General features: G+C 42.2%; 1 protein-coding gene across 38 annotated transcripts in view; it reads left to right on the top strand.

The window, feature by feature from the left end:
* The window catches only part of LOC124115498, a 130,849-nt gene that overhangs the window by 67,323 nt on the left and 38,749 nt on the right, over nt 1-24,777 (top strand). For 34 of the 38 annotated variants that reach the window (XM_048381671.1, XM_048381664.1, XM_048381678.1 and 31 more), the window contains 7 exons: nt 121-428; nt 1,788-2,098; nt 2,503-2,780; nt 3,121-3,320; nt 3,455-3,620; nt 4,105-4,314; nt 19,957-22,311. In XM_048381671.1, the coding sequence (XP_048237628.1) occupies nt 121-428; nt 1,788-2,098; nt 2,503-2,780; nt 3,121-3,320; nt 3,455-3,620; nt 4,105-4,314; nt 19,957-22,311 (3,828 nt within the window). Of the gene's footprint in view, nt 1-120; nt 429-1,787; nt 2,099-2,502; nt 2,781-3,120; nt 3,321-3,454; nt 3,621-4,104; nt 4,315-6,591; nt 6,631-6,896; nt 6,936-7,201; nt 7,241-7,506; nt 7,546-7,811; nt 7,851-8,116; nt 8,156-8,378; nt 8,418-8,683; nt 8,723-8,945; nt 8,985-9,249; nt 9,289-9,511; nt 9,551-9,816; nt 9,856-10,121; nt 10,161-10,383; nt 10,423-10,688; nt 10,728-10,994; nt 11,034-11,562; nt 11,602-11,824; nt 11,864-12,129; nt 12,169-12,434; nt 12,474-12,696; nt 12,736-13,001; nt 13,041-13,307; nt 13,347-13,569; nt 13,609-13,875; nt 13,915-14,182; nt 14,222-14,487; nt 14,527-14,749; nt 14,789-15,055; nt 15,095-15,360; nt 15,400-15,665; nt 15,705-15,927; nt 15,967-16,235; nt 16,275-16,849; nt 16,889-17,156; nt 17,196-17,694; nt 17,734-18,160; nt 18,182-18,393; nt 18,421-19,956; nt 22,312-24,777 lie in introns of all 38 variants that reach the window. The other 4 variants (XM_048381697.1, XM_048381698.1, XM_048381695.1 and 1 more) reach the window with 4 other exon arrangements.

Below are 24,777 nucleotides of genomic sequence, written 5' to 3'. Positions count from 1 at the left end.
GGGTCTTCCATTTACTCCACTGGGTCTTCCATTTACTCCACTGGGTCTTCCGTGCATCTTGCTTATTGAAATGATTTCAATTGAATCTGTGTAACAACGCTAATTGGTTTATATTTTCAGAGGGCGCTAAGTGCATATCAAGCGGAGACCCACATACGTCCACTTTCGACAGCTGTACACTGAAACCGACCATCCGCAAAGGGAAGAAGCATTATCCAAAGATCGATTTCATGGGCGTATGCAAATATAGAATGGCTGGTTGTGTGAGCGCGTCGTGCCCGGAGAAATGGGAGGTTATAGCTGATAACTGGAAACGTGATAGACCCAACGGCGTTCCTTCATGGACGAAATCTATCACCTTTGAAGGTTGTGGAACAACAATTAAGATCGGACAGAGGCCTAGGAATCGTGGCAGACCAGAATTCCTTGTAAGTATATAAACAACATCACTCCCTTAAACTGATTGCCTCTGAAACAGTTTCTTGTGGGTATTCCCGGTTAAAATAATGATTGCTTGATTTTTACTGAGCAATATTACAGCTATCTGACGGCGGTCTGTAAACAATTGAGTCTGGACCTGCCAATCCAGTGAATTACATACAAATCGTATTTGCTTTGATGCAAATGTCATTTCACGCGCACCAGTGTATAGCTCAGGTCATCCGGGTGGCAGTGTTGAGATCATCAATGTGACGCATAGTCCGAATGATGTCACACTAGAAATGACGTCATAGCTCTAGGACGGCGGTGGTGATTAGTGTGTTTTCCTATGTAATAAGGAGATAAATATTCTACGTTCTCAATGTAAAGCTTGGTAACCTGTAGATTTAACCGCGCTAAAATGAATTTCAAATGTTAAAATTAGCTCTACATTGAAAACACAGTATGTTTATCTCCATTCTACTATGACTAAATTAAATGGGGATTCTTTAGTGTTAGCAAATATGTTGAGTGAAGCAGCTTGGGTCGTGTTGAGTGCTTTGCGTGGGTTGTCGATCTAAATTATGGACTCACCGACTATAGCCTGTAAACAAAATATGGCGCTGTATATGCTCAAGCAGTATGTTACGGTAATATGTCACTCGAACATATGACAGGCATTAAAAGCATATACACACGGCAACTTGTTTTCGTTCTAAACCGCACGTCATATCGCTCATTGTGACGCAAAAGAATGACATCACAGTCGTATATTGAGGAGCGCCAAATTCCAAGGTCTCTGTTGTCCCCCAAACTTAAAAAAACATTCTCTTTGAAGATTTCTTTCCTGTGTTTATGCACGAAATGTATTGCCATACATCCTTTCAATATTGTAGTAACCGCAACTTCGCATTTTGTAACCTGTAATCGTAGATATTATTTTGATATGCCTAATGACTGAAAAAAGTACTATTCTATGAATATAAGATTCCGCGGTGATGCGGCCGTCAAACCAGCTGTTTTAATCAGATGGGAGTTTATTGTGATTTAGTAGCCTCTGACTGACCAATCAGAAACGAGTAATATCGAAATTCATGGTAGAATGGGTAATAAAGAAATTATTACACTCGCAATTGTGTCATACTGATTTTACGAAAATAATAAATATATTATAAGGTTTCATGTATTACGCTACCTCTCGCTGGGGAAATACAATAATTCTGACACTCGTTGTGTAAAATCAGTACGCGGAAACACGTGATCGGATAATAATCTCGAAATATTGCCAAGGTTTTAAAACTCGAACGACCGGATTAGTTGGTTTGGAAAGTACGAACAACGAATCTACGTATACCTTTATCTTACAGGTGGGAGGAAACTCCGATAGCCCGACCCAGTGTGGAGAATGCTTTTCGTGCTATTGCGCAGGTAAATTCATCATCTGTACCACGAGTTATGGCGTCCAGTTTGGTTTTGATGGCGACAAGACAGCATTTGTCAAGGTGGACAAACGTTTTGCTAGCAAAGTCAATGGTATCTGTGGTAACTTCAACGACAACGGTGCGGATGATTTCTTGATGAAGAACGGCGAAAAGCCACCAGGTAAAGGTAGCAGAGAACAGGAGAGAAATCTCGGACAGCAATGGCTTATTCCTGGCGAGGATGAAGATGCTGAAGAGTAAGACATTTTCCATGATCTTTATATGTGCATTTGCCGTTCTTCTGTCACAAAATAATTAAGCTGTACCCTCGGCAAAAAATGGTCCGTTGAAATTAATACCAATCAGAAATATCTGTTTATGTCTTCAAATTAAAAATGGAGACGCTGGAGATGGTAAGGGTTGGTGGGGGTGAAGGGTGGTTATTATAGTATTTTACTTTGAATAATTGTATTTGATTTTATTCCGAAGGCAAGAAACTATTTCTCATACCAAAATAAGACTTTGACAACAGCACATTTATTGCTTCATTGATTGAATGCCGTATCAAGAAAAAATGTGCCATTACGTCTATTGATACTTACGTCTACTGTATTGTTGATACTTATAGAAACATTCTAAATGCGTATTTTGAACGTTATAGTTGCCAAAAGGAACCGGGAGTCTTGAATGACTGCAAGGAAGAAGACGAAAAGGTGGCAGCCGGCGATGATGCCTGTGGAATGATCAACAGCGAAACCATCTTCCCGTTGGTCGATGAAGCAACGAGGACCCAGTACTATAAGTCCTGTGTTGCTGATTACTGCAACACTAAAGAGGACGAAGATATTTGCACCATACTTCAAGCGATGGCTGAAATTGCGAGAGACAAAAATGAAATGGCTGCTATTTCATATCTGGATAAAACCAACAACCGATGTCGTAAGTGAACTTCTAATCTATAGTTTAATTCTTAAGTGCATACCGTCCACAACTTATTAAAGGGGAAGTCAAGTGGTTAAAGGGTCACTCGTCAGGCCGAAGACCAAGGTTCGATTCCTCAAAGTCTGAAGCCCATTTCTGGTGCTCATCGCCGTGATATTACTGGAATTTTGCTAAAAACGGCGTAAATCCATATTCAGTCCCTCAGTATTCAAAAGGAATCTATCATATTTTGTCATACCATAGCTACTGAGTACGACCATCTCATTTAGTAACAGCGACTCATGACATGTAAACACGAATATGATCATATATAAAAAAATACGTTTCTGTCTTGCAGCAACCCCAACCTGTGGTGAAAATGAAATATATGGCAATTATAAATGTCAAGAATCCTGTACCGATGAGCCAAACCAAGCTTGCCCTGTGTCATCCTTCAAACCAGGATGTCACTGCAATGATAACTACGTCCTAAGTGGCAGCAAGTGTGTGTTGCCATCCGAATGTGGATGTAGAATGCCCAATGGACAATATCTTGGTGTAAGCAGTCACTTGTAGTTCAATAAATAAATTTAATCAAATAAGGACAGTTAAAATAAAAATCAGTTGAAAAACATTATTACTGCATTTGTATTCATAACTTTGTAAAACAAACTATATCTTCTTTTGAACAGCTTGGAAGGACTGCCTACATCAATTGTAACCGAAAACTGACTTGCGAAAAGCGTGGGGATGAAAGACCAGAAATTGTATTTGAAAGGGATCTCCTGTGCAGACCGGAAGAATGTGGCAATAACAGATGCTTCTGCGGGCGTGGTCGCAGGAGAGAGGGAAAAAGATGTAAATAGCCGTTAAATAAGTCGTCATACGACTCTTGCTCAAAAGTTGTTTGCACAGATTTACAACATTCAAGTCCTTTGTAGAAAGGTTGTATGGCAGACATTTGAAAGATGTTTACGCGGTTACCAAAATGATGTCCGATACAATTCCCTATTTTGATTTGTGCCATGTAATCCCTTTTTTTCGGGCGAAAAACTGTCTTTCCTTTGCATGTGTTTGCGACAGGTGTCACCGGTGATGCAGGACAAGCTTCACTTTTCGCGAACTCCTGGCATCATTGCTATTTGATAGTGTTTCATGAACATACGTTTATACTATAGTCGGAATCATACAATGGACTCTGCATTTAACAGATATTTCGTATGATCATGTAAAGGATTTTGTCGCATATATTTAAGGCATTTCTTATGATTATGGAAAGGGTTTTGTTGCTTTTATTGTCCAAGTATTAACAGTGAATAAAACACATTTTTACTCATTCTAGGTGTGGACAAACCAGCCCAGCACAGATGTTCACGAGGTTTCATGAGAGTAGGGTCCTTATGCGTGGCTCATATCTCTGTCCCCAATGTCTGGACACAAGCTGCACGGATGTGCGCTAGACTAGCCGACACCGCCACTCTGTTCCGCGTTGACGAGGAGGAAGATAAGACCACACTGAGGAAGTACATACGAAAGGTCGTTAGATCCAAAGGTAGGTCAATACAGCAAGTGAGTGATGGATTTTCTGTTTGTCAGTCTTTTGCAACAAATTTTCAGCACTATCATGGCGATAGTAATTAGAATAAAAGTCGAAGTGGGCGCGTCCCCGTGGTCCCCAACAACTTATGCTCGTCGTAAGAGGCGACTTAATGGATCGGGTGGGCAGGTTCGGTAACTTGGTTGATAGCGTGCTCTCGTACCCCGTCGGCGTGGATTGTTGTTCACAATATCGATCACTGGAAAGTCTGGTCCAGACTCATTTATTTACAGGCCGCTGTTATACAGATTGAATATTAACAACTTCGAAACAAAGTGAACATAAGTCATGCATACCACGTACGTGAAATACATATGTACTGGAGACAGCGGGAAATCAGCGGACACCACTATGTCACCAGCTAGAGCCCGGGAGGGACGGTATCAAGGCTTAGTGTTGTCAAATGTCATGGTCATACATGAAACATATTTTGTAATTAATCGCTTCTTATTTATCTGTTTTATATATATATATATATTTATATTCATTTATTCATTTATGCGTATTTGTGTGAGTGAGTGAATATTATGAATGGAAGTGGGAATGAGAGTATTAAGTAAATACAGAAAACAGGATCAAAAAGTAAAAAGGAAGGTCAACACTTCAATTTACAGCACTGAAAGGACACTCAAAATGTATACATCAGCAATAGATAAACATAAATCTGTGTATTAGATTTCTAAAGAGTGATATCACTTTAACAATCTTCGCTCAGATGATTAATTAAATACTTAACTTTCAGTTGAAGGCGTCAGAACATTTCCAATTTGAAAAATAAGGGTACACATTCAACTTCATTCTATTTTTATGGCACTTCTTACAGGTCACAAAAAAATGGATTCGGAAGATGAAGCGTGACAGATAAGGCAGTCATGCGCAAACCTATTAGAAATTGTGAAATGGATATTTCTCTTCCTTGTTATGCGTAACTTTTTTCTATCAACAATACGTGTAAAACAGAAACGGTATATGACCCTTTTCATTCAGTGGTTTGGTTAAAACACTGAATTAATTCAAAGAAAGTGTAAAATCAATCAAAATGTAATTCTCATGACAGGAAGAAAACATAGACGAAGCCAGGGCAAGAAACGTGGACGTGCGTCAAGTGAATGTCTTATATGCATGTGAATACTTGGTTTACTTGACTGCATGCACATGAGCACAATGAAGGACTTATTATCATTATTCGTTAAAGATTCCACTCATCTGATTGACTAGCCAGCGTCTTCGAAATTGCCGTACATGTCGGCTAGCTGGTGTGAACCCGACATCATAACGTCACGTGCTTGTCACGTCACATTAGACCCAGTTCACACTTCGACTTACAATGCCGAATGTCCGATGGCGGAGATATATTAAAACGCCAAAAAGTTTAAACGCAATAAGTCTTATAGCTTGTTGACTTGTAAGGGACATATTCGTTGCATGTGCCATTAGCGCAATGGCGGCTTTCTACTACCTTAACCTTCGTGACAAGCGCATTCTGTTTTAAAAATCTCGAATATCCAACGTATGGATGTGACTCACATTGTTTGTGTTACAAGACAAGCATGGCGTGTAAATAAATCATCGAAAGTTTTGAAACGTGAAATTCAAGTTATTGGAACAACTCAAGTTACCAAAACCCTCCAAAATGCACGAACTCGAGAAAGGTAATTATTATCAATAATTCATAATATATACCTTTCATGATATGAGGAAAGCGCGGGCGAAGTCGTGCATTGTCCAATGAATGTACTAAAGCTATCATAGTTAATGTTCCTTGACGAAACGAAACCTCCACAAATTCAATAACTATCACATTCAAGGTATCTGAAGAACCCAGGTTAACGTAACCCTCTAATGTGCATGAAATGTTGAAAGATATATTATTTGAAGAAATGAACAAAAAATGAATAATTCGAGAACATATACTTTCATAATAGGAGGAAAGCGTAGGCGAAGTCGAGGCAAGAAACGTGGACGTGAGTCAAACTTGCAAGTCTTATATGCATGTGAAGATTTTAGTTTTCTAGACTGCGTGTAAGGATAATGGTCAGAAGAATGTTTTACTATATTCCTTGATGAAAAAGAAATGCGAACTAACCTGTATAACATTCTTTTAAAACTCAATGAGACGTTCTCTGAAGAACTGAAGTTAACCCTGGAATATGCATGGAATGGTGAAAGGTATCATCTATTATGAAATGAAACAATTATGAATAATTCGAGAACATATACCTTTCATAATAGGAGGAAAGCGTAGGCGAAGTCGTGGCAAGAAACGTGGACGTGAGTCAAGATTATGTCTTATACGCATGTGAAGATTTTAGTTTTCTAGATTGCGTGTAAGGATAATGGTCAGAAGAATCAATTATTTTATTCCTTGATGAACAAAAAATACGAACTAACGTTTGAATGATTCATTTAAAACTCTATAAAACGTTCTCTGAAGAACTGAAGTTAACCATGGAATATGCATGGAATGGTGAAAGCTATCATCTATTATGAAATGAAAAAATTATGAATAATTCGAGAACATATACCTTTCAAAATAGGAGGAAAGCGTAGGCGAAGTCGTGGCAAGAAACGTGGACGTGAGTCAAGATTATGTCTTATACGCATGTGGAGATTTTAGTTTTCTAGACTGCGTGTAAGGATAATGGTCAAAAGAAACAAATATTTTATTCCTTGATGAGAAAGAAATACGACCTTACCTTTGAATCAGTTTTTAAAAAGCGTATAAAACGTTTTTTAAAGAACTGAAGTTAACCCTGGAATATTCATGGAATGGTGAAAGGTATCATCTATTATGAAATGAAACAATCATGAATAATTCGAAAACATATATCTTTCAAAATAGGAGGAAAGCGTAGGCGAAGTCGTGGCAAGAAACGTGGACGTGAGTCAAGATTATGTCTTATACGCATGTTAAGATTTTAGTTTTCTAGATTGCGTGTAAAGATAATGGTCAGAAGAAAAACATAATTTATTCCTTGATGAAAAAGGAATACGAACTAACCTTTGAATCATTCTTTTAAAACTCTATGAAACGTTCTCTGAAGAACTGAAGTTAACCCTGGAATATGCATGGAATGGTGAAAGGTATCATCTATTATGAAGTGAAAAAATTATGAATAATTCGAGAACATATACCTTTCAAAATAGGAGGAAAGCGTAGGCGAAGTCGTGGCAAGAAACGTGGACGTGAGTCAAGATTATGTCTTATACGCATGTGAATATTTTAGTGTTCTAGACTGCGTGTAAGGATAATGGTCAAAAGAAACAAATATTTTATTCCTTGATGAGAAAGAAATACGAACTTACCTTTGAATCAGTTTTTTAAAAGCGTATAAAACGTTTTTTAAAGAACTGAAGTTAACCCTGGAATATGCATGGAATGGTAAAAGGTATCATCTATTTTGAAATGAAACAATTATGAATAATTCGAGAACATATATCTTTCAAAATAGGAGGAAAGCGTAGGCGAAGTCGTGGCAAGAAACGTGGACGTGAGTCAAGATTATGTCTTATACGCATGTGAAGATTTTAGTTTTCTAGATTGCGTGTAAAGATAATGGTCAGAAGAAAAACATAATTTATTCCTTGATGAAAAAGGAATACGAACTAACCTTTGAATCATTCTTTTAAAACTCTATGAAACGTTCTCTGAAGAACTGAAGTTAACCCTGGAATATGCATGGAATGGTAAAAGGTATCATCTATTTTGAAATGAAACAATTATGAATAATTCGAGAACATATATCTTTCAAAATAGGAGGAAAGCGTAGGCGAAGTCGTGGCAAGAAACGTGGACGTAAGTCAACATTATGTCTTATACGCATGTGAAGATTTTAGTTTTCTAGACTACGTTTAAAAGAAATACGAACTAACTTTTGAAACATTCATTTAAATCACTATAAAACGTTCTCTGAAGAACTGAAGTTAACCCTGGAATAAGCATGGAATGGTGAAAGGTATCATATATTATGAAATGAAAAAATTATGAATAAATCGAGAACATATACCTTTCAAAATAGGAGGAAAGCGTAGGCGAAGTCGTGGCAAGAAACGTGGACGTGAGTCAAGATTATGTCTTATACGCATGTGAATATTTTAGTTTTCTAGACTGCGTGTAAGGATAATGGTCAAAAGAAACAAATATTTTATTCCTTGATGAGAAAGAAATACGAACTTACCTTTGAATCAGTTTTTTAAAAGCGTATAAAACGTTTTTTAAAGAATTGAAGTTAACCCTGGAATATGCATGGAATGGTAAAAGGTATCATCTATTTTGAAATGAAACAATTATGAATAATTCGAGAACATATATCTTTCAAAATAGGAGGAAAGCGTAGGCGAAGTCGTGGCAAGAAACGTGGACGTGAGTCAACATTATGTCTTATACGCATGTGAAGATTTTAGTTTTCTAGACTACGTTTAAAAGAAATACGAACTAACTTTTGAAACATTCATTTAAATCACTATAAAATGTTCTCTGAAGAACTGAAGTTAACCCTGGAATAAGCATGGAATGGTGAAAGGTATCATATATTATATAATGAAAAAATTATGAATAAATCGAGAACATATACCTTTCAAAATAGGAGGAAAGCGTAGGCGAAGTCGTGGCAAGAAACGTGGACGTGAGTCAAGATTATGTCTTATACGCATGTGAAGATTTTAGTTTCCTGGTCTGCGTGTGAGGATAATAGCCAGAAGAATGTTTTACTATATTCCTTGATGAAAAAGGAATACGAACTGATTTTTTAATCATTTTTTATAACTTAATGAAACGTTCTCTAAACAACTGAAGTTAACACTAGACTATGCATGGAATGGTGAAAGGTATCATCTATTATTAAATGAAACAATTATGAATAATTCGAGAACATATACCTTTCATAATAGGAGGAAAGCGTAGGCGAAGTCGTGGCAAGAAACGTGGACGTGAGTCAAAATTATGTCTTATACGCATGTGAAGATTTTAATTTTCTAGACTACGTTTAAAAGAAATACGAACTAACTTTTGAAACATTCATTTAAATCACTATAAAACGTTCTCTGAAGAACTGAAGTTAACCCTGGAATATGCATGGAATGGTGAAAGGTATCATCTATTATGAAGTGAAAAAATTATGAATAATTCGAGAACATATACCTTTCAAAATAGGAGGAAAACGTAGGCGAAGTCGTGGCAAGAAACGTGGACGTGAGTCAAGATTATGTCTTATACGCATGTGAATATTTTAGTGTTCTAGACTGCATGTAAGGATAATGGTCAAAAGAAACAAATATTTTATTCCTTGATGAGAAAGAAATACGAACTTACCTTTGAATCAGTTTTTTAAAAGCGTATAAAACGTTTTTTAAAGAACTGAAGTTAACCCTGGAATATGCATGGAATGGTAAAAGGTATCATCTATTTTGAAATGAAACAATTATGAATAATTCGAGAACATATATCTTTCAAAATAGGAGGAAAGCGTAGGCGAAGTCGTGGCAAGAAACGTGGACGTGAGTCAAGATTATGTCTTATACGCATGTGAAGATTTTAGTTTTCTAGATTGCGTGTAAAGATAATGGTCAGAAGAAAAACATAATTTATTCCTTGATGAAAAAGGAATACGAACTAACCTTTGAATCATTCTTTTAAAACTCTATGAAACGTTCTCTGAAGAACTGAAGTTAACCCTGGAATATGCATGGAATGGTAAAAGGTATCATCTATTTTGAAATGAAACAATTATGAATAATTCGAGAACATATATCTTTCAAAATAGGAGGAAAGCGTAGGCGAAGTCGTGGCAAGAAACGTGGACGTAAGTCAACATTATGTCTTATACGCATGTGAAGATTTTAGTTTTCTAGACTACGTTTAAAAGAAATACGAACTAACTTTTGAAACATTCATTTAAATCACTATAAAATGTTCTCTGAAAAACTGAAGTTAACCCTGGAATATGCATGGAATGGTGAAAGCTATCATCTATTATGAAATGAAACAATTATGAATAATTCGAGAACATATACCTTTCATAATAGGAGGAAAGCGTAGGCGAAGTCGTGGCAAGAAACGTGGACGTGAGTCAAAATTATGTCTTATACGCATGTGAAGATTTTAGTTTTCTGGTCTGCGTGTGAGGATAATGGCCAGAAGAATGTTTTACTATATTCCTTGATGAAAAAGGAATACGAACTGATTTTTTAATCATTTTTTAAAAACTTTATGAAACGTTCTCTAAACAACTGAAGTTAACCCTAGAATATGCATGGTATGGTGAAAGGTATCATCTATTATGAAATGAAACAATTATGAATAATTCGAGAACATATACCTTTCATAATAGGAGGAAAGCGTAGGCGAAGTCGTGGCAAGAAACGTGGACGTGAGTCAAGATTATGTCTTATACGCATGTGAAGATTTTAATTTTCTAGACTACGTGTAAGAATAATGGTCACATGAATGCTTAACTATATTCCTTGATGGAAAAAGGAATACGAACGGACCTTTGAATCATTTTTTTGAAAGTCTATCAAATGTTTTCCAAAGAAATGAATTTAACCCTGGAATATGCATGGAATGGTGAAAGGTATCATCTATTATGAAAAGAAACAATTATGAATAATTCGAGAACATATATCTTTAAAAATAGGAGGAAAGCGTAGGCGAAGTCGTGGAAAGAAACGTGGACGTGAGTCAAGATTATGTCTAATACGCATGTAAAGATTTTAGTTTTCTACACTACGTTTAAAAGAAATACGAACTAACTTTTGAAACATTCTTTTAAATCTCTATAAAATGTTCTCTGAAGAACTGAAGTTAACCCTGGAATATGCATGGAATGGTGAAAGGTATGATCTATTATGAAATGAAATAATTATGAATAATTCGACAACATATACCTTTCATAATAGGAGGAAAGCGTAGCCGAAGTCGTGGAAAGAAACGTGGACGTGAGTCAAGATTATGTCTTATACGCATGTGAAGATTTTAATGTTCTAGGCTGCGTGTGAGGATATTGGTCAGAAGAATGTTTTACTATATTCCTTGATGAAAAAGGAATAGGAACTGACCTTTGAATCATTTAAAAAAACACCCTATATAACGTTCTCTGAAGAACTGATTTTAACCCTGGAATATGCATGGAATGGTGAAAGGTATCATCTATTATTAAATGAAACAATTATGAATAATTCGAGAACATATACCTTTCATAATAGGAGGAAAGCGTAGGCGAAGTCGTGGCAAGAAACGTGGACGTGAGTCAAAATTATGTCTTATACGCATGTGAAGATTTTAATTTTCTAGACTACGTTTAAAAGAAATACGAACTAACTTTTGAAACATTCATTTAAATCACTATAAAACGTTCTCTGAAGAACTGAAGTTAACCCTGGAATATGCATGGAATGGTGAAAGGTATCATCTATTATGAAGTGAAAAAATTATGAATAATTCGAGAACATATACCTTTCAAAATAGGAGGAAAACGTAGGCGAAGTCGTGGCAAGAAACGTGGACGTGAGTCAAGATTATGTCTTATACGCATGTGAATATTTTAGTGTTCTAGACTGCATGTAAGGATAATGGTCAAAAGAAACAAATATTTTATTCCTTGATGAGAAAGAAATACGAACTTACCTTTGAATCAGTTTTTTAAAAGCGTATAAAACGTTTTTTAAAGAACTGAAGTTAACCCTGGAATATGCATGGAATGGTAAAAGGTATCATCTATTTTGAAATGAAACAATTATGAATAATTCGAGAACATATATCTTTCAAAATAGGAGGAAAGCGTAGGCGAAGTCGTGGCAAGAAACGTGGACGTGAGTCAAGATTATGTCTTATACGCATGTGAAGATTTTAGTTTTCTAGATTGCGTGTAAAGATAATGGTCAGAAGAAAAACATAATTTATTCCTTGATGAAAAAGGAATACGAACTAACCTTTGAATCATTCTTTTAAAACTCTATGAAACGTTCTCTGAAGAACTGAAGTTAACCCTGGAATATGCATGGAATGGTAAAAGGTATCATCTATTTTGAAATGAAACAATTATGAATAATTCGAGAACATATATCTTTCAAAATAGGAGGAAAGCGTAGGCGAAGTCGTGGCAAGAAACGTGGACGTAAGTCAACATTATGTCTTATACGCATGTGAAGATTTTAGTTTTCTAGACTACGTTTAAAAGAAATACGAACTAACTTTTGAAACATTCATTTAAATCACTATAAAATGTTCTCTGAAAAACTGAAGTTAACCCTGGAATATGCATGGAATGGTGAAAGCTATCATCTATTATGAAATGAAACAATTATGAATAATTCGAGAACATATACCTTTCATAATAGGAGGAAAGCGTAGGCGAAGTCGTGGAAAGAAACGTGGACGTGAGTCAAAATTATGTCTTATACGCATGTGAAGATTTTAGTTTTCTGGTCTGCGTGTGAGGATAATGGCCAGAAGAATGTTTTACTATATTCCTTGATGAAAAAGGAATACGAACTGATTTTTTAATCATTTTTTAAAAACTTTATGAAACGTTCTCTAAACAACTGAAGTTAACCCTAGAATATGCATGGTATGGTGAAAGGTATCATCTATTATGAAATGAAACAATTATGAATAATTCGAGAACATATACCTTTCATAATAGGAGGAAAGCGTAGGCGAAGTCGTGGCAAGAAACGTGGACGTGAGTCAAGATTATGTCTTATACGCATGTGAAGATTTTAATTTTCTAGACTACGTGTAAGAATAATGGTCACATGAATGCTTAACTATATTCCTTGATGGAAAAAGGAATACGAACGGACCTTTGAATCATTTTTTTGAAAGTCTATCAAATGTTTTCCAAAGAAATGAATTTAACCCTGGAATATGCATGGAATGGTGAAAGGTATCATCTATTATGAAAAGAAACAATTATGAATAATTCGAGAACATATATCTTTAAAAATAGGAGGAAAGCGTAGGCGAAGTCGTGGAAAGAAACGTGGACGTGAGTCAAGATTATGTCTAATACGCATGTAAAGATTTTAGTTTTCTACACTACGTTTAAAAGAAATACGAACTAACTTTTGAAACATTCTTTTAAATCTCTATAAAATGTTCTCTGAAGAACTGAAGTTAACCCTGGAATATGCATGGAATGGTGAAAGGTATGATCTATTATGAAATGAAATAATTATGAATAATTCGACAACATATACCTTTCATAATAGGAGGAAAGCGTAGCCGAAGTCGTGGAAAGAAACGTGGACGTGAGTCAAGATTATGTCTTATACGCATGTGAAGATTTTAATGTTCTAGGCTGCGTGTGAGGATATTGGTCAGAAGAATGTTTTACTATATTCCTTGATGAAAAAGGAATAGGAACTGACCTTTGAATCATTTAAAAAAACACCCTATATAACGTTCTCTGAAGAACTGATTTTAACCCTGGAATATGCATGGAATGGTGAAAGGTATCATATATTATGAAATGAAACAATTATGAACAATTCAAGATCATATACCTTTTATAATAGGAGGAAAGCGTAGGCGAAGTCGTGGCAAGAAACGTGGACGTGAGTCAAGATTATGTCTTATACGCATGTGAAGATTTTAATTTTCTAGACTGCGTGTAAGGATAATGGTCAGAAGATATATTCATTTTTTATTCCTTAATGAAAAAGAAATACGAACTCACTTTTGAAACATTCATTTAAATCTCTATAAAATGTTCTCTGAAGAACTTATTTTAACCCTGGAATATGCATGGAATGGTGAAAGGTATCATCTATTATGAAATGAAACAATTATGAATAATTCGAGAACATATACCTTTCATAATAGGAGGAAAGCGTAGGCGAAGTCGTGGCAAGAAACGTGGACGTGAGTCAAGATTATGTCTTATACGCATGTGAAGATTTTAATTTTCTAGACTACGTGTAAGAATAATGGTCACATGAATGCTTAACTATATTCCTTGATGAAAAAGGAATATGAACGGACCTTTGAATCATTTTTTTGAAAGTCTATCAAATGTTTTCCAAAGAAATGAATTTAACCCTGGAATATGCATGGAATGGTGAAAGGTATCATCTATTATGAAAAGAAACAATTATGAATAATTCGAGAACATATATCTTTAAAAATAGGAGGAAAGCGTAGGCGAAGTCGTGGAAAGAAACGTGGACGTGAGTCAAGATTATGTCTAATACGCATGTAAAGATTTTAGTTTTCTACACTACGTTTAAAAGAAATACGAACTAACTTTTGAAACATTCTTTTAAATGTCTATAAAATGTTCTCTGAAGAACTGAAGTTAACCCTGGAATATGCATGGAATGGTGAAAGGTATCATCTATTATAAAATGAAATAATTATGAATAATTCGACAACATATACCTTTCATGATAGGAGGAAAGCGTAGGCGAAGTCGTGGAAAGAAACGTGGACGTGAGTCAAGATTATGTCTAATACGCATGTGAAGATTTTAATTTTCTAGGCTGCGTGTGAGGATATTGGTCAGAAGAATGTTTTACTATATTCCTTGATGAAAAAGGAATAGGAACTGACCTTTGAATCATTTAAAAAAACACCCTATATAACGTTCTCTGAAGAACTGATTTTAACCCTGGAATATGCATGGAATGGTGAAAGGTATCATATATTATGAAATGAAACAATTATGAATAATTCGAGAACATATACCTTTCATAATAGGAGGAAAGCGTAGGCGAAGTCGTGGCAAGAAACGTGGACGTGAGTCAAGATTATGTCTTATACGCATGTGAAGATTTTAATTTTCTAGACTGCGTGTAAGGATAATGGTCAGAAGATATATTCATTTAATTCCTTAATGAAAAAGAAATACGAACTCACTTTTGAAACATTCATTTAAATTTCTATAAAAAGTTCTCTGAAGAACTGAAGTTAACCCTGGAATATGCATGGAATGGTGAAAGGTATCATCTATTATGAAATGAAACAATTATGAATAATTCGAGAACATATACCTTTCATAATAGGAGGAAAGCGTAGGCGAAGTCGTGGCAAGAAACGTGGACGTGAGTCAAGATTATGTCTTATACGCATGTGAAGATTTTAATTTTCTAGACTACGTGTAAGAATAATGGTCACATGAATGCTTAACTATATTCCTTGATGAAAAAGGAATATGAACGGACCTTTGAATCATTTTTTTGAAAGTCTATCAAATGTTTTCCAAAGAAATGAATTTAACCCTGGAATATGCATGGAATGGTGAAAGGTATCATCTATTATGAAAAGAAACAATTATGAATAATTCGAGAACATATATCTTTAAAAATAGGAGGAAAGCGTAGGCGAAGTCGTGGAAAGAAACGTGGACGTGAGTCAAGATTATGTCTAATACGCATGTAAAGATTTTAGTTTTCTAGACTACGTTTAAAAGAAATACGAACTAACTTTTGAAACATTCTTTTAAATGTCTATAAAATGTTCTCTGAAGAACTGAAGTTAACCCTGGAATATGCATGGAATGGTGAAAGGTATCATCTATTATGAAATGAAACAATTATGAATAATTCGAGAACATATACCTTTCATAATAGGAGGAAAGCGTAGGCGAAGTCGTGGCAAGAAACGTGGACGTGAGTCAAACTTATGTCTTATACGCATGTGGAGATTTTAGTTTTCTACACTACGTGTGTGGATGATGGCCAGAAGAATGTTTTACTAATGTATTCCTTGATGAAAAAGGAAAAGGAACTGACCTTTGAATCATTTTTTTAAAACTTTATGAAACGTTCTCTAAAGAACTGAAGTTAACCCTTGAATATGCATGGTATGGTGAAAGGTATCATCTATTATGGAATGAAACAATTATGAATAATTCGAGAACATATACCTTTCATAATAGGAGGAAAGCGTAGGCGAAGTCGTGGCAAGAAACGTGGACGTGAGTCAAGATTATGTCTTATACGCATGTGGAGATTTTAGTTTTCTAGACTACGTGTGAGGATGATGGTCAGAAGAATGTTTTACTAATGTATTCCTTGATGAAAAAGGAAAAGGAACTGACCTTTGAATCATTTAAAACAACACCTATATAACGTTCTGTGAAGCACTGATTTTAACCCTGGAATATGCATGGAATGGTGAAAGGTATCATCTATTATGAAATGAAAAATTATGAATAATTCGAGAACATATACCTTTCATAATAGGAGGAAAGCGTAGGCGAAGTCGTGGCAAGAAACATGGACGTGAGTCAAGATTATGTCTTATACGCATGTGGAGATTTTAGTTTTCTAGACTACGTGTGAGGATGATGGTCAGAAGAATGTTTTACTAATGTATTCCTTGATGAAAAAGGAAAAGGAACTGACCTTTGAATCATTTAAAACAACACCTATATAACGTTCTGTGAAGCACTGATTTTAACCCTGGAATATGCATGGAATGGTGAAAGGTATCATCTATTATGAAATGAAAAATTATGAATAATTCGAGAACATATACCTTTCATAATAGGAGGAAAGCGTAGGCGAAGTCGTGGCAAGAAACGTGGACGTGAGTCAAGATTATGTCTTATACGCATGTGGAGATTTTAGTTTTCTAGACTACGTGTGAGGATGATGGTCAGAAGAATGTTTTACTAATGTATTCCTTGATGAAAAAGGAAAAGGAACTGACCTTTGAATCATTTAAAACAACACCTATATAACGTTCTGTGAAGCACTGATTTTAACCCTGGAATATGCATGGAATGGTGAAAGGTATCATCTATTATGAAATGAAAAATTATGAATAATTCGAGAACATATACCTTTCATAATAGGAGGAAAGCGTAGGCGAAGTCGTGGCAAGAAACGTGGACGTGAGTCAAAATTATGTCTTTTAAGCATGTGAAAGTATAAATGTACTAGATTGCGTGCCAGAATACAGAAGATCTTGTATTTTATGTTTTAATCTAGACATGCAAACATGATTGTAAAACGGAATGAATACATTTCGTTTGTTTACTGTTTGGTATAAATACTGATGTAGCTTTAAGTAAACGTTATCTCAATCAATACTGGTAACTCTTATTAAAGGAGGAAAGCGTGGACGAAGCCGTGGCAGGAAACGTGGATGTGTGTCAAGTGAATGTCTTAAATGCATGCGAAAACTCTGGTGTTCTAATATTTAAGAAATTATTGTTTTGGCTGCCGTAAAACGACCTTTGAAGGTTTCCTTAGAATTAATGTTACATGAGCAAAACATAGGGTTATTTTAGAAATAAGCAATCAATACCTGCGTAACGAATCTTAAGCGCGATGCAACTTAGAACATGAATAAATGTAGTATTTGTTTTGTAAAATATACCTTCATAACAGGAGGAAAACGTCGACGAGAACGAGGCAAGAAACGTCGACGTAAGTCAAAGTATTGCATGATCGTTATTGCATGGATGAAAAGAAGCATAACTGTTTTAAGTCTGTTTCTTGTTTTGCGTAATACCTTTAAATACAAAAAGGTGAAAGGCCGTGACAAAAATTGGTGAAAGGAGGTGAAAAAGTATTGTGAATGTGTTGAGAAGAATGTGAACAGTAGAGAAGAAATTGATTTGAAATTTTATCTTTGGAGATTAAAATAAAAAATGTCGTATCAAACTCAAGTTCTTCCGTAATAAGTATTTATGATGATAATACCTATAATATAATGCATGAAATAAACGCTCAAAGACAACCCATTAGATAATACCCGATGGGTCACTACAAGAAATTGGTAAAGTGGAGTTATCACTCTGATATTATATATAATCAGCATGATGGTACTTATTGTTACATATGCCGCTGCCAGGTCGACGTAAAGGCAGGCGCTGTGAGTTTTATTTCATTATTGAAAACAGTACTATTGAAGTAACTCCAGTAATAATTATTGCAAGATACAATGTGATAACGAAAGAACATGAGATGGTAATGCAACAACTGATGGCATGTAAATATGTGTCTAGTGTAACATGTGAATGTTAAGAAACTCGATCAATTGCTCTTTGTTTCGGTGGTAAAAATAAACCGTTTCTTCGAATTCAGCTAAGAGGAAGATTAAAACCTGGTTTGGTGAGTGATTCTGAATTGCGTTGCATGCCAGTTTGGAAGGCCTACACTATTGCATGGTCATGGTAATGGGGAGATTCTCTATGGATGTGACACTTGATGCTTAATGATACCATTGATCTGTTGCTACTTTTCACTGGACGTTACAAATATGTCGATGACAGGTTAACTAGCGATATTTTTGCCTTTACTACTTAATAACGTTTTTTATACTCAAAAACCCTTAGACCCGAGAACGTCCAGTTCATTTGTGGCAAAAATTACAGACACTGAAAATTGTTGTTTAGGCCCGCACAAAAGGCGGACAAATTTATTACAAGGTATATACACCTAAGCGTACAATTCATCAATCCGAAATTGTATGAAATAAGCCACAAAGGTGGGGGAAACAACGCATACACGCACATGACTAAGAAAAAGGAACCTAAATAGCGAGATAGAGAGGAGGAGGCTTGGGAGGAGGTGGTTTTAAGTTGCTAAAATGAGACAGGGCAAAACACGTCCGGAGCGGGCGGCTATCCAGGCGGAGATGCGCGTTAATCAGAAAGCTGACGTGGATGACGCTAACGTGGATGACGTCACCGTTACGTCATATCTTTTAAGTGACGTATTGATTCCCGCCATGAGGTGTAACCGGGCAGTGCGCATGAAGCGCAACTGGTTTTTTTCCCATAAAACAATTTTTTGAAATTTTTTGCATTTATAGAAGGGGCACGGGTGGCCTAGCCACCTTAAGGCGCCGCTATTCACTGTGCAGAGTTGTGTCACTTGGGCGCGCCAGAAACCTATGGTTAAGGGTTTGAATCCCGGTTCGCCCAAATAATGTTTCTATATTTGTCAGCACCATACCTGTACTAGTGATTTTCACCGAAGTGGTAAACGTCCGAGACTTTCTCCAACATGAGCTGGCAAGCCATGATATAACTGGAATGTTAAACCCAATTCACTCACTAACGTTTATCAAAACATGTAAGGACACTGACTGCAATTTTCTTGTAAACGATTTACGCAGATAATTAGTACACGCTGGGATGCGAATACAGACATCTTCGGTTCTTCGGTTCATGAGAGCAAACGGCCTACCTCCTGTTATAACCTTACTACGCAGTACCTCTGTTTAAAGCGAACTAAACGCTTAGTACAATTGAATGGTACGTATAACTAATGTCCCTTGTAATTGCACTTGTGTATTTAAAATAAACTTTGATTGACTTTTTGGTTTCCATTTAGAACCCTTCTTAAGGGGATCATATATAATCTCCCCTCCATAAATGCACCTGACATCCCGGCAACATCCAAAGAAGTGGCGGATGCATGAGGTCTTCGCATCATGTCGAATTAATTCAGAAGTATAGGTACTCCTTGTGTATAACAACTACAGTGGTATTGCAAAAGTGTTTTTAACAATTTAAAATTAAAATGATAAAAAGAAACATGTGAATGTTACTGAGTGTTTGAAGAACGAGTGCTCGCTTCTAATAATATTAAATATAGAATGGATGAGCTTCCAGCAATGAAATCACTAATTGACTGCAACAGAGTTTTTCGGGAGAAGAAGAGGAAGAGGAGGAAGGAGAACGAGAGGCAGAGGTCGCAGAGGTCGCAGAGGTAACAGAAAGCGCAGAGGTCGCAGAGGCCGCAGAGGCCGCAGAGGCCGCAGAGGGAGCAGAGGGAGCAGAAAGCGCAGAGGTCGCAGAGGCCGTAGAGGCCGCAGAGGTCGCAGAGGTCGCAGAGGCCGCAGAGGTAGCAGAAAGCGCAGAGGTCGCAGAGGTAACAGAAAGCGCAGAGGTCGCAGAGGTCGCAGAGGTCGCAGAGGGAGCAGAGGCCGCAGAGGGAGCAGAGGTCGCAGAGGCCGCAGAGGGCGCAGAGGTAACACAAAGCGCAGAGGTCGCAGAGGCCGTAAAGGTCGCAGAGGCCGCAGAGGGAGCAGAAAGCGCAGAGGTCGCAGAGGCCGCAGAGGCCGCAGAGGGCGCAGAGGGCGCAGAGGGAGCAGAGGCAACAGAAAGCGCAGAGGTCGCAGAGGCCGCAGAGGCCGCAGAGGCCGCAGAGGGAGCAGAGGGAGCAGAAAGCGCAGAGGTCGCAGAGGCCGTAGAGGCCGCAGAGGTCGCAGAGGTCGCAGAGGCCGCAGAGGTAGCAGAAAGCGCAGAGGTCGCAGAGGTAACAGAAAGCGCAGAGGTCGCAGAGGTCGCAGAGGTCGCAGAGGCCGCAGAGGGAGCAGAGGTCGCAGAGGCCGCAGAGGCCGCAGAGGGCGCAGAGGTAACACAAAGCGCAGAGGTCGCAGAGGCCGTAAAGGTCGCAGAGGCCGCAGAGGGAGCAGAAAGCGCAGAGGTCGCAGAGGCCGCAGAGGCCGCAGAGGGCGCAGAGGGCGCAGAGGGAGCAGAGGCAACAGAAAGCGCAGAGGTCGCAGAGGCCGCAGAGGCCGCAGAGGGAGCAGAGGGCGCAGAGGCCGTAGAGGCCGCAGAGGGCGCAGAGGGCGCAGAGGGAGCAGAGGCAACAGAAAGCGCAGAGGTCGCAGAGGCCGCAGAGGGAGCAGAGGCAACCGGAAGCGCAGAGGGAGCAGAGGGCGCAGAGGCCGCAGAGGCCGCAGAGGGCGCAGAGGTAGCAGAGGTATCAGAAAGCGCAGAGGTCGCAGAGGCCGCAAAGGCCGCAAAGGGCGCAGAGGGAGCAGAGGCAACAGAAAGCGCAGAGGTCGCAGAGGCCGCAGAGGCCGCAGAGGGAGCAGAGGGAGCAGAGGTAACAGAAAGCGCAGAGGTCGCAGAGGCCGCAGAGGCCGCAGAGGCCGTAGAGGCCGCAGAGGGCGCAGAGGGCGCAGAGGGCGCAGAGGTAGCAGAGGCAACAGAAAGCGCAAAGGTCGCAGAGGCCGCAGAGGGAGCAGAGGCAACAGAAAGCGCAGAGGCCGCAGAGGCCGCAGAGGTCGCAGAGGTAGCAGAGGCCGTAGAGGCCGCAGAGGGCGCAGAGGTAGCAGAGGCAACAGAAAGCGCAAAGGTCGCAGAGGCCGCAGAGGCCGCAGAGGCCGTAGAGGCCGCAGAGGGCGCAGAGGGCGCAGAGGTAGCAGAGGCAACAGAAAGCGCAAAGGTCGCAGAGGCCGCAGAGGGAGCAGAGGCAACAGAAAGCGCGGAGGTCGCAGAGGCCGCAGAGGCCGTAGAGGCCGCAGAGGGCGCAGAGGGCGCAGAGGTAGCAGAGGCAACAGAAAGCGCAGAGGTCGTAGAGGCCGCAGAGGCCGCAGAGGCCGCAGAGGGCGCAGAGGGCGCAGAGGGAGCAGAGGCAACAGAAAGCGCAGAGGCCGCAGAGGCCGCAGAGGTCGCAGAGGTAGCAGAGGCCGCAGAGGGCGCAGAGGGCGCAGAGGTAGCAGAGGCAACAGAAAGCGCAAAGGTCGCAGAGGCCGCAGAGGGAGCAGAGGCAACAGAAAGCGCAGAGGCCGCAGAGGCCGCAGAGGTAGCAGAGGTAACAGAAAGCGCAGAGGTCGCAGAGGGCGCAGAGGGCGCAGAGGGCGCAGAGGTAGCAGAGGCAACAGAAAGCGCAGAGGGAGCAGAGGGCGCAGAGGCCGCAGAGGCCGCAGAGGGAGCAGAGGCAACAGAAAGCGCAGAGGTCGCAGAGGCCGCAGAGGCCGCAGAGGTCGCAGAGGTAGCAGAGGTAACAGAAAGCGAAGAGGTCGCAGAGGCCGTAGAGGCCGCAGAGGGCGCAGAGGTAGCAGAGGCAACATAAAGCGCAAAGGTCGCAGAGGCCGCAGAGGGAGCAGAGGCAACAGAAAGCGCAGAGGCCGCAGAGGCCGCAGAGGCAACAGAAAGCGCAGAGGGAGCAGAGGGCGCAGAGGCCGCAGAGGCCGCAGAGGGCGCAGAGGACGCAGAGGGCGCAGAGGTAACAGAAAGCGCAGAGGTCGCAGAGGCCGTAGAGGTCGCAGAGGCCGCAGAGGCCGCAGAGGGAGCAGAGGCAACAGAAAGCGCAGAGGGAGCAGAGGCCGCAGAGGCCGCAGAGGCCGCAGAGGCAGCAGAGGCAGCAGAAAGCGCAGAGGGAGCAGAGGGCGCAGAGGTCGCAGAGGCCGCAGAGGCCGCAGAGGCCGCAGAGGGAGCAGAGGCAACAGAAAGCGTAGAGGGAGCAGAGGGCGCAGAGGGCGCAGAGGCCGCAGAGGGGGCAGAGGCCGCAGAGGCCGCAGAGGCCGCAGAGGGAGCAGAGGCAACAGAAAGCGTAGAGGGAGCAGAGGGCGCAGAGGCCGCAGAGGCCGCAGAGGGGGCAGAGGCCGCAGAGGCCGCAGAGGCCGCAGAGGGAGCAGAGGCAACAGAAAGCGTAGAGGGAGCAGAGGGCGCAGAGGCCGCAGAGGCCGCAGAGGGAGCAGAGGCAACAGAAAGCGTAGAGGGAGCAGAGGGCGCAGAGGCCGCAGAGGCCGCAGAGGGGGCAGAGGCCGCAGAGGCCGCAGAGGCCGCAGAGGCCGCAGAGGGAGCAGAGGCAACAGAAAGCGTAGAGGGAGCAGAGGGCGCAGAGGCCGCAGAGGCCGCAGAGGCCGCAGAGGCCGCAGAAAGCGCAGAGGGAGCAGAGGGCGCAGAGGTCGCAGAGGCCGCAGAGGCGGAAGAGGCCGCAGAGGCCGCAAAGGCCGCAGAGGCCGCAGAGGGAGCAGAGGCAACAGAAAGCGCAGAGGTCGCAGAGGGCGCAGAGGCCGCAGAGGCCGCAGAGGGGGCAGAGGTCGCAGAGGCCGCAGAGGCCGCAGAGGGGGCAGAGGTCGCAGAGGCCGCAGAGGCCGCAGAGGCCGCAGAGGCCGCAGAGGCAACAGAAAGCGTAGAGGGAGCAGAGGGCGCAGAGGCCGCAGAAGCCGCAGAGGGGGCAGAGGGCGCAGAGGCCGCAGAGGCCGCAGAGGCCGCAGAGGGAGCAGAGGCCGCAGAGGCCGCAGAGGCCGCAGAGGCCGCAGAGGCCGCAGAGGGAGCAGAGGCAACAGAAAGCGTAGAGGGAGCAGAGGGCGCAGAGGGCGCAGAGGCCGCAGAGGGGGCAGAGGCCGCAGAGGCCGCAGAGGCCGCAGAGGCCGCAGAGGGAGCAGAGGCAACAGAAAGCGTAGAAGGAGCAGAGGGCGCAGAGGCCGCAGAGGCCGCAGAGGGGGCAGAGGCCGCAGAGGCCGCAGAGGCCGCAGAGGCCGCAGAGGCCGCAGAGGGAGCAGAGGCAACAGAAAGCGTAGAGGGAGCAGAGGGCGCAGAGGGCGCAGAGGCCGCAGAGGGGGCAGAGGCCGCAGAGGCCGCAGAGGCCGCAGAGGCCGCAGAGGCCGCAGAGGCCGCAGAGGCCGCAGAGGCCGCAGAGGGAGCAGAGGGAGCAGAGGCAACAGAAAGCGTAGAGGGAGCAGAGGGCGCAGAGGCCGCAGAGGCCGCAGAGGGGGCAGAGGCCGCAGAGGCCGCAGAGGGGGCAGAGGCCGCAGAGGGAGCAGAGGCAACAGAAAGCGTAGAGGGAGCAGAGGGCGCAGAGGCCGCAGAGGCCGCAGAGGCCGCAGAGGGAGCAGAGGCAACAGAAAGCGTAGAGGGAGCAGAGGGCGCAGAGGCCGCAGAGGCCGCAGAGGCCGCAGAGGGAGCAGAGGCAACAGAAAGCGTAGAGGGAGCAGAGGGCGCAGAGGCCGCAGAGGCCGCAGAGGCCGCAGAGGCCGCAGAGGGAGTAGAGGCAACAGAAAGCGTAGAGGGAGCAGAGGGCGCAGAGGCCGCAGAGGCCGCAGAGGGGGCAGAGGCCGCAGAGGCCGCAGAGGCCGCAGAGGGAGCAGAGGCCGCAGAGGCCGCAGAGGGGGCAGAGGCCGCAGAGGCCGCAGAGGCCGCAGAGGCCGCAGAGGGAGCAGAGGCAACAGAAAGCGTAGAGGGAGCAGAGGGCGCAGAGGTCGCAGAGGCCGCAGAGGCGGAAGAGGCCGCAGAGGCCGCAGAGGCCGCAGAGGCCGCAGAGGGAGCAGAGGCAACAGAAAGCGCAGAGGGAGCAGAGGGCGCAGAGGTCGCAGAGGCCGCAGAGGCGGAAGAGGCCGCAGAGGCCGCAGAGGCCGCAGAGGCCGCAGAGGGAGCAGAGGCAACAGAAAGCGCAGAGGGAGCAGAGGGCGCAGAGGCCGCAGAGGGCGCAGAGGCCGCAGAGGCCGCAGAGGCCGCAGAGGGAGTAGAGGCAACAGAAAGCGCAGAGGGAGCAGAGGGCGCAGAGGCCGCAGAGGCCGCAGAGGCCGCAGAGGCCGCAGAGGGAGTAGAGGCAACAGAAAGCGCAGAGGGAGCAGAGGCCGCAGAGGTCGCAGAGGGCGCAGAGGTCGCAGAGGGCGCAGAGGCCGCAGAGGCCGCAGAGGCAACAGAAAGCGCAGAGGGAGCAGAGGGCGCAGAGGGCGCAGAGGGCGCAGAGGCCGCAGAGGCCGCAGAGGGAGCAGAG

Source organism: Haliotis rufescens, unplaced genomic scaffold (assembly GCF_023055435.1).
Source record: "Haliotis rufescens isolate VD_foot unplaced genomic scaffold, xgHalRufe1.0.p SCAF_4, whole genome shotgun sequence".
In the NCBI taxonomy this organism is placed as follows: domain Eukaryota; kingdom Metazoa; phylum Mollusca; class Gastropoda; order Lepetellida; family Haliotidae; genus Haliotis; species Haliotis rufescens.
This window is presented reverse-complemented; position numbering and strand designations above follow the sequence as displayed.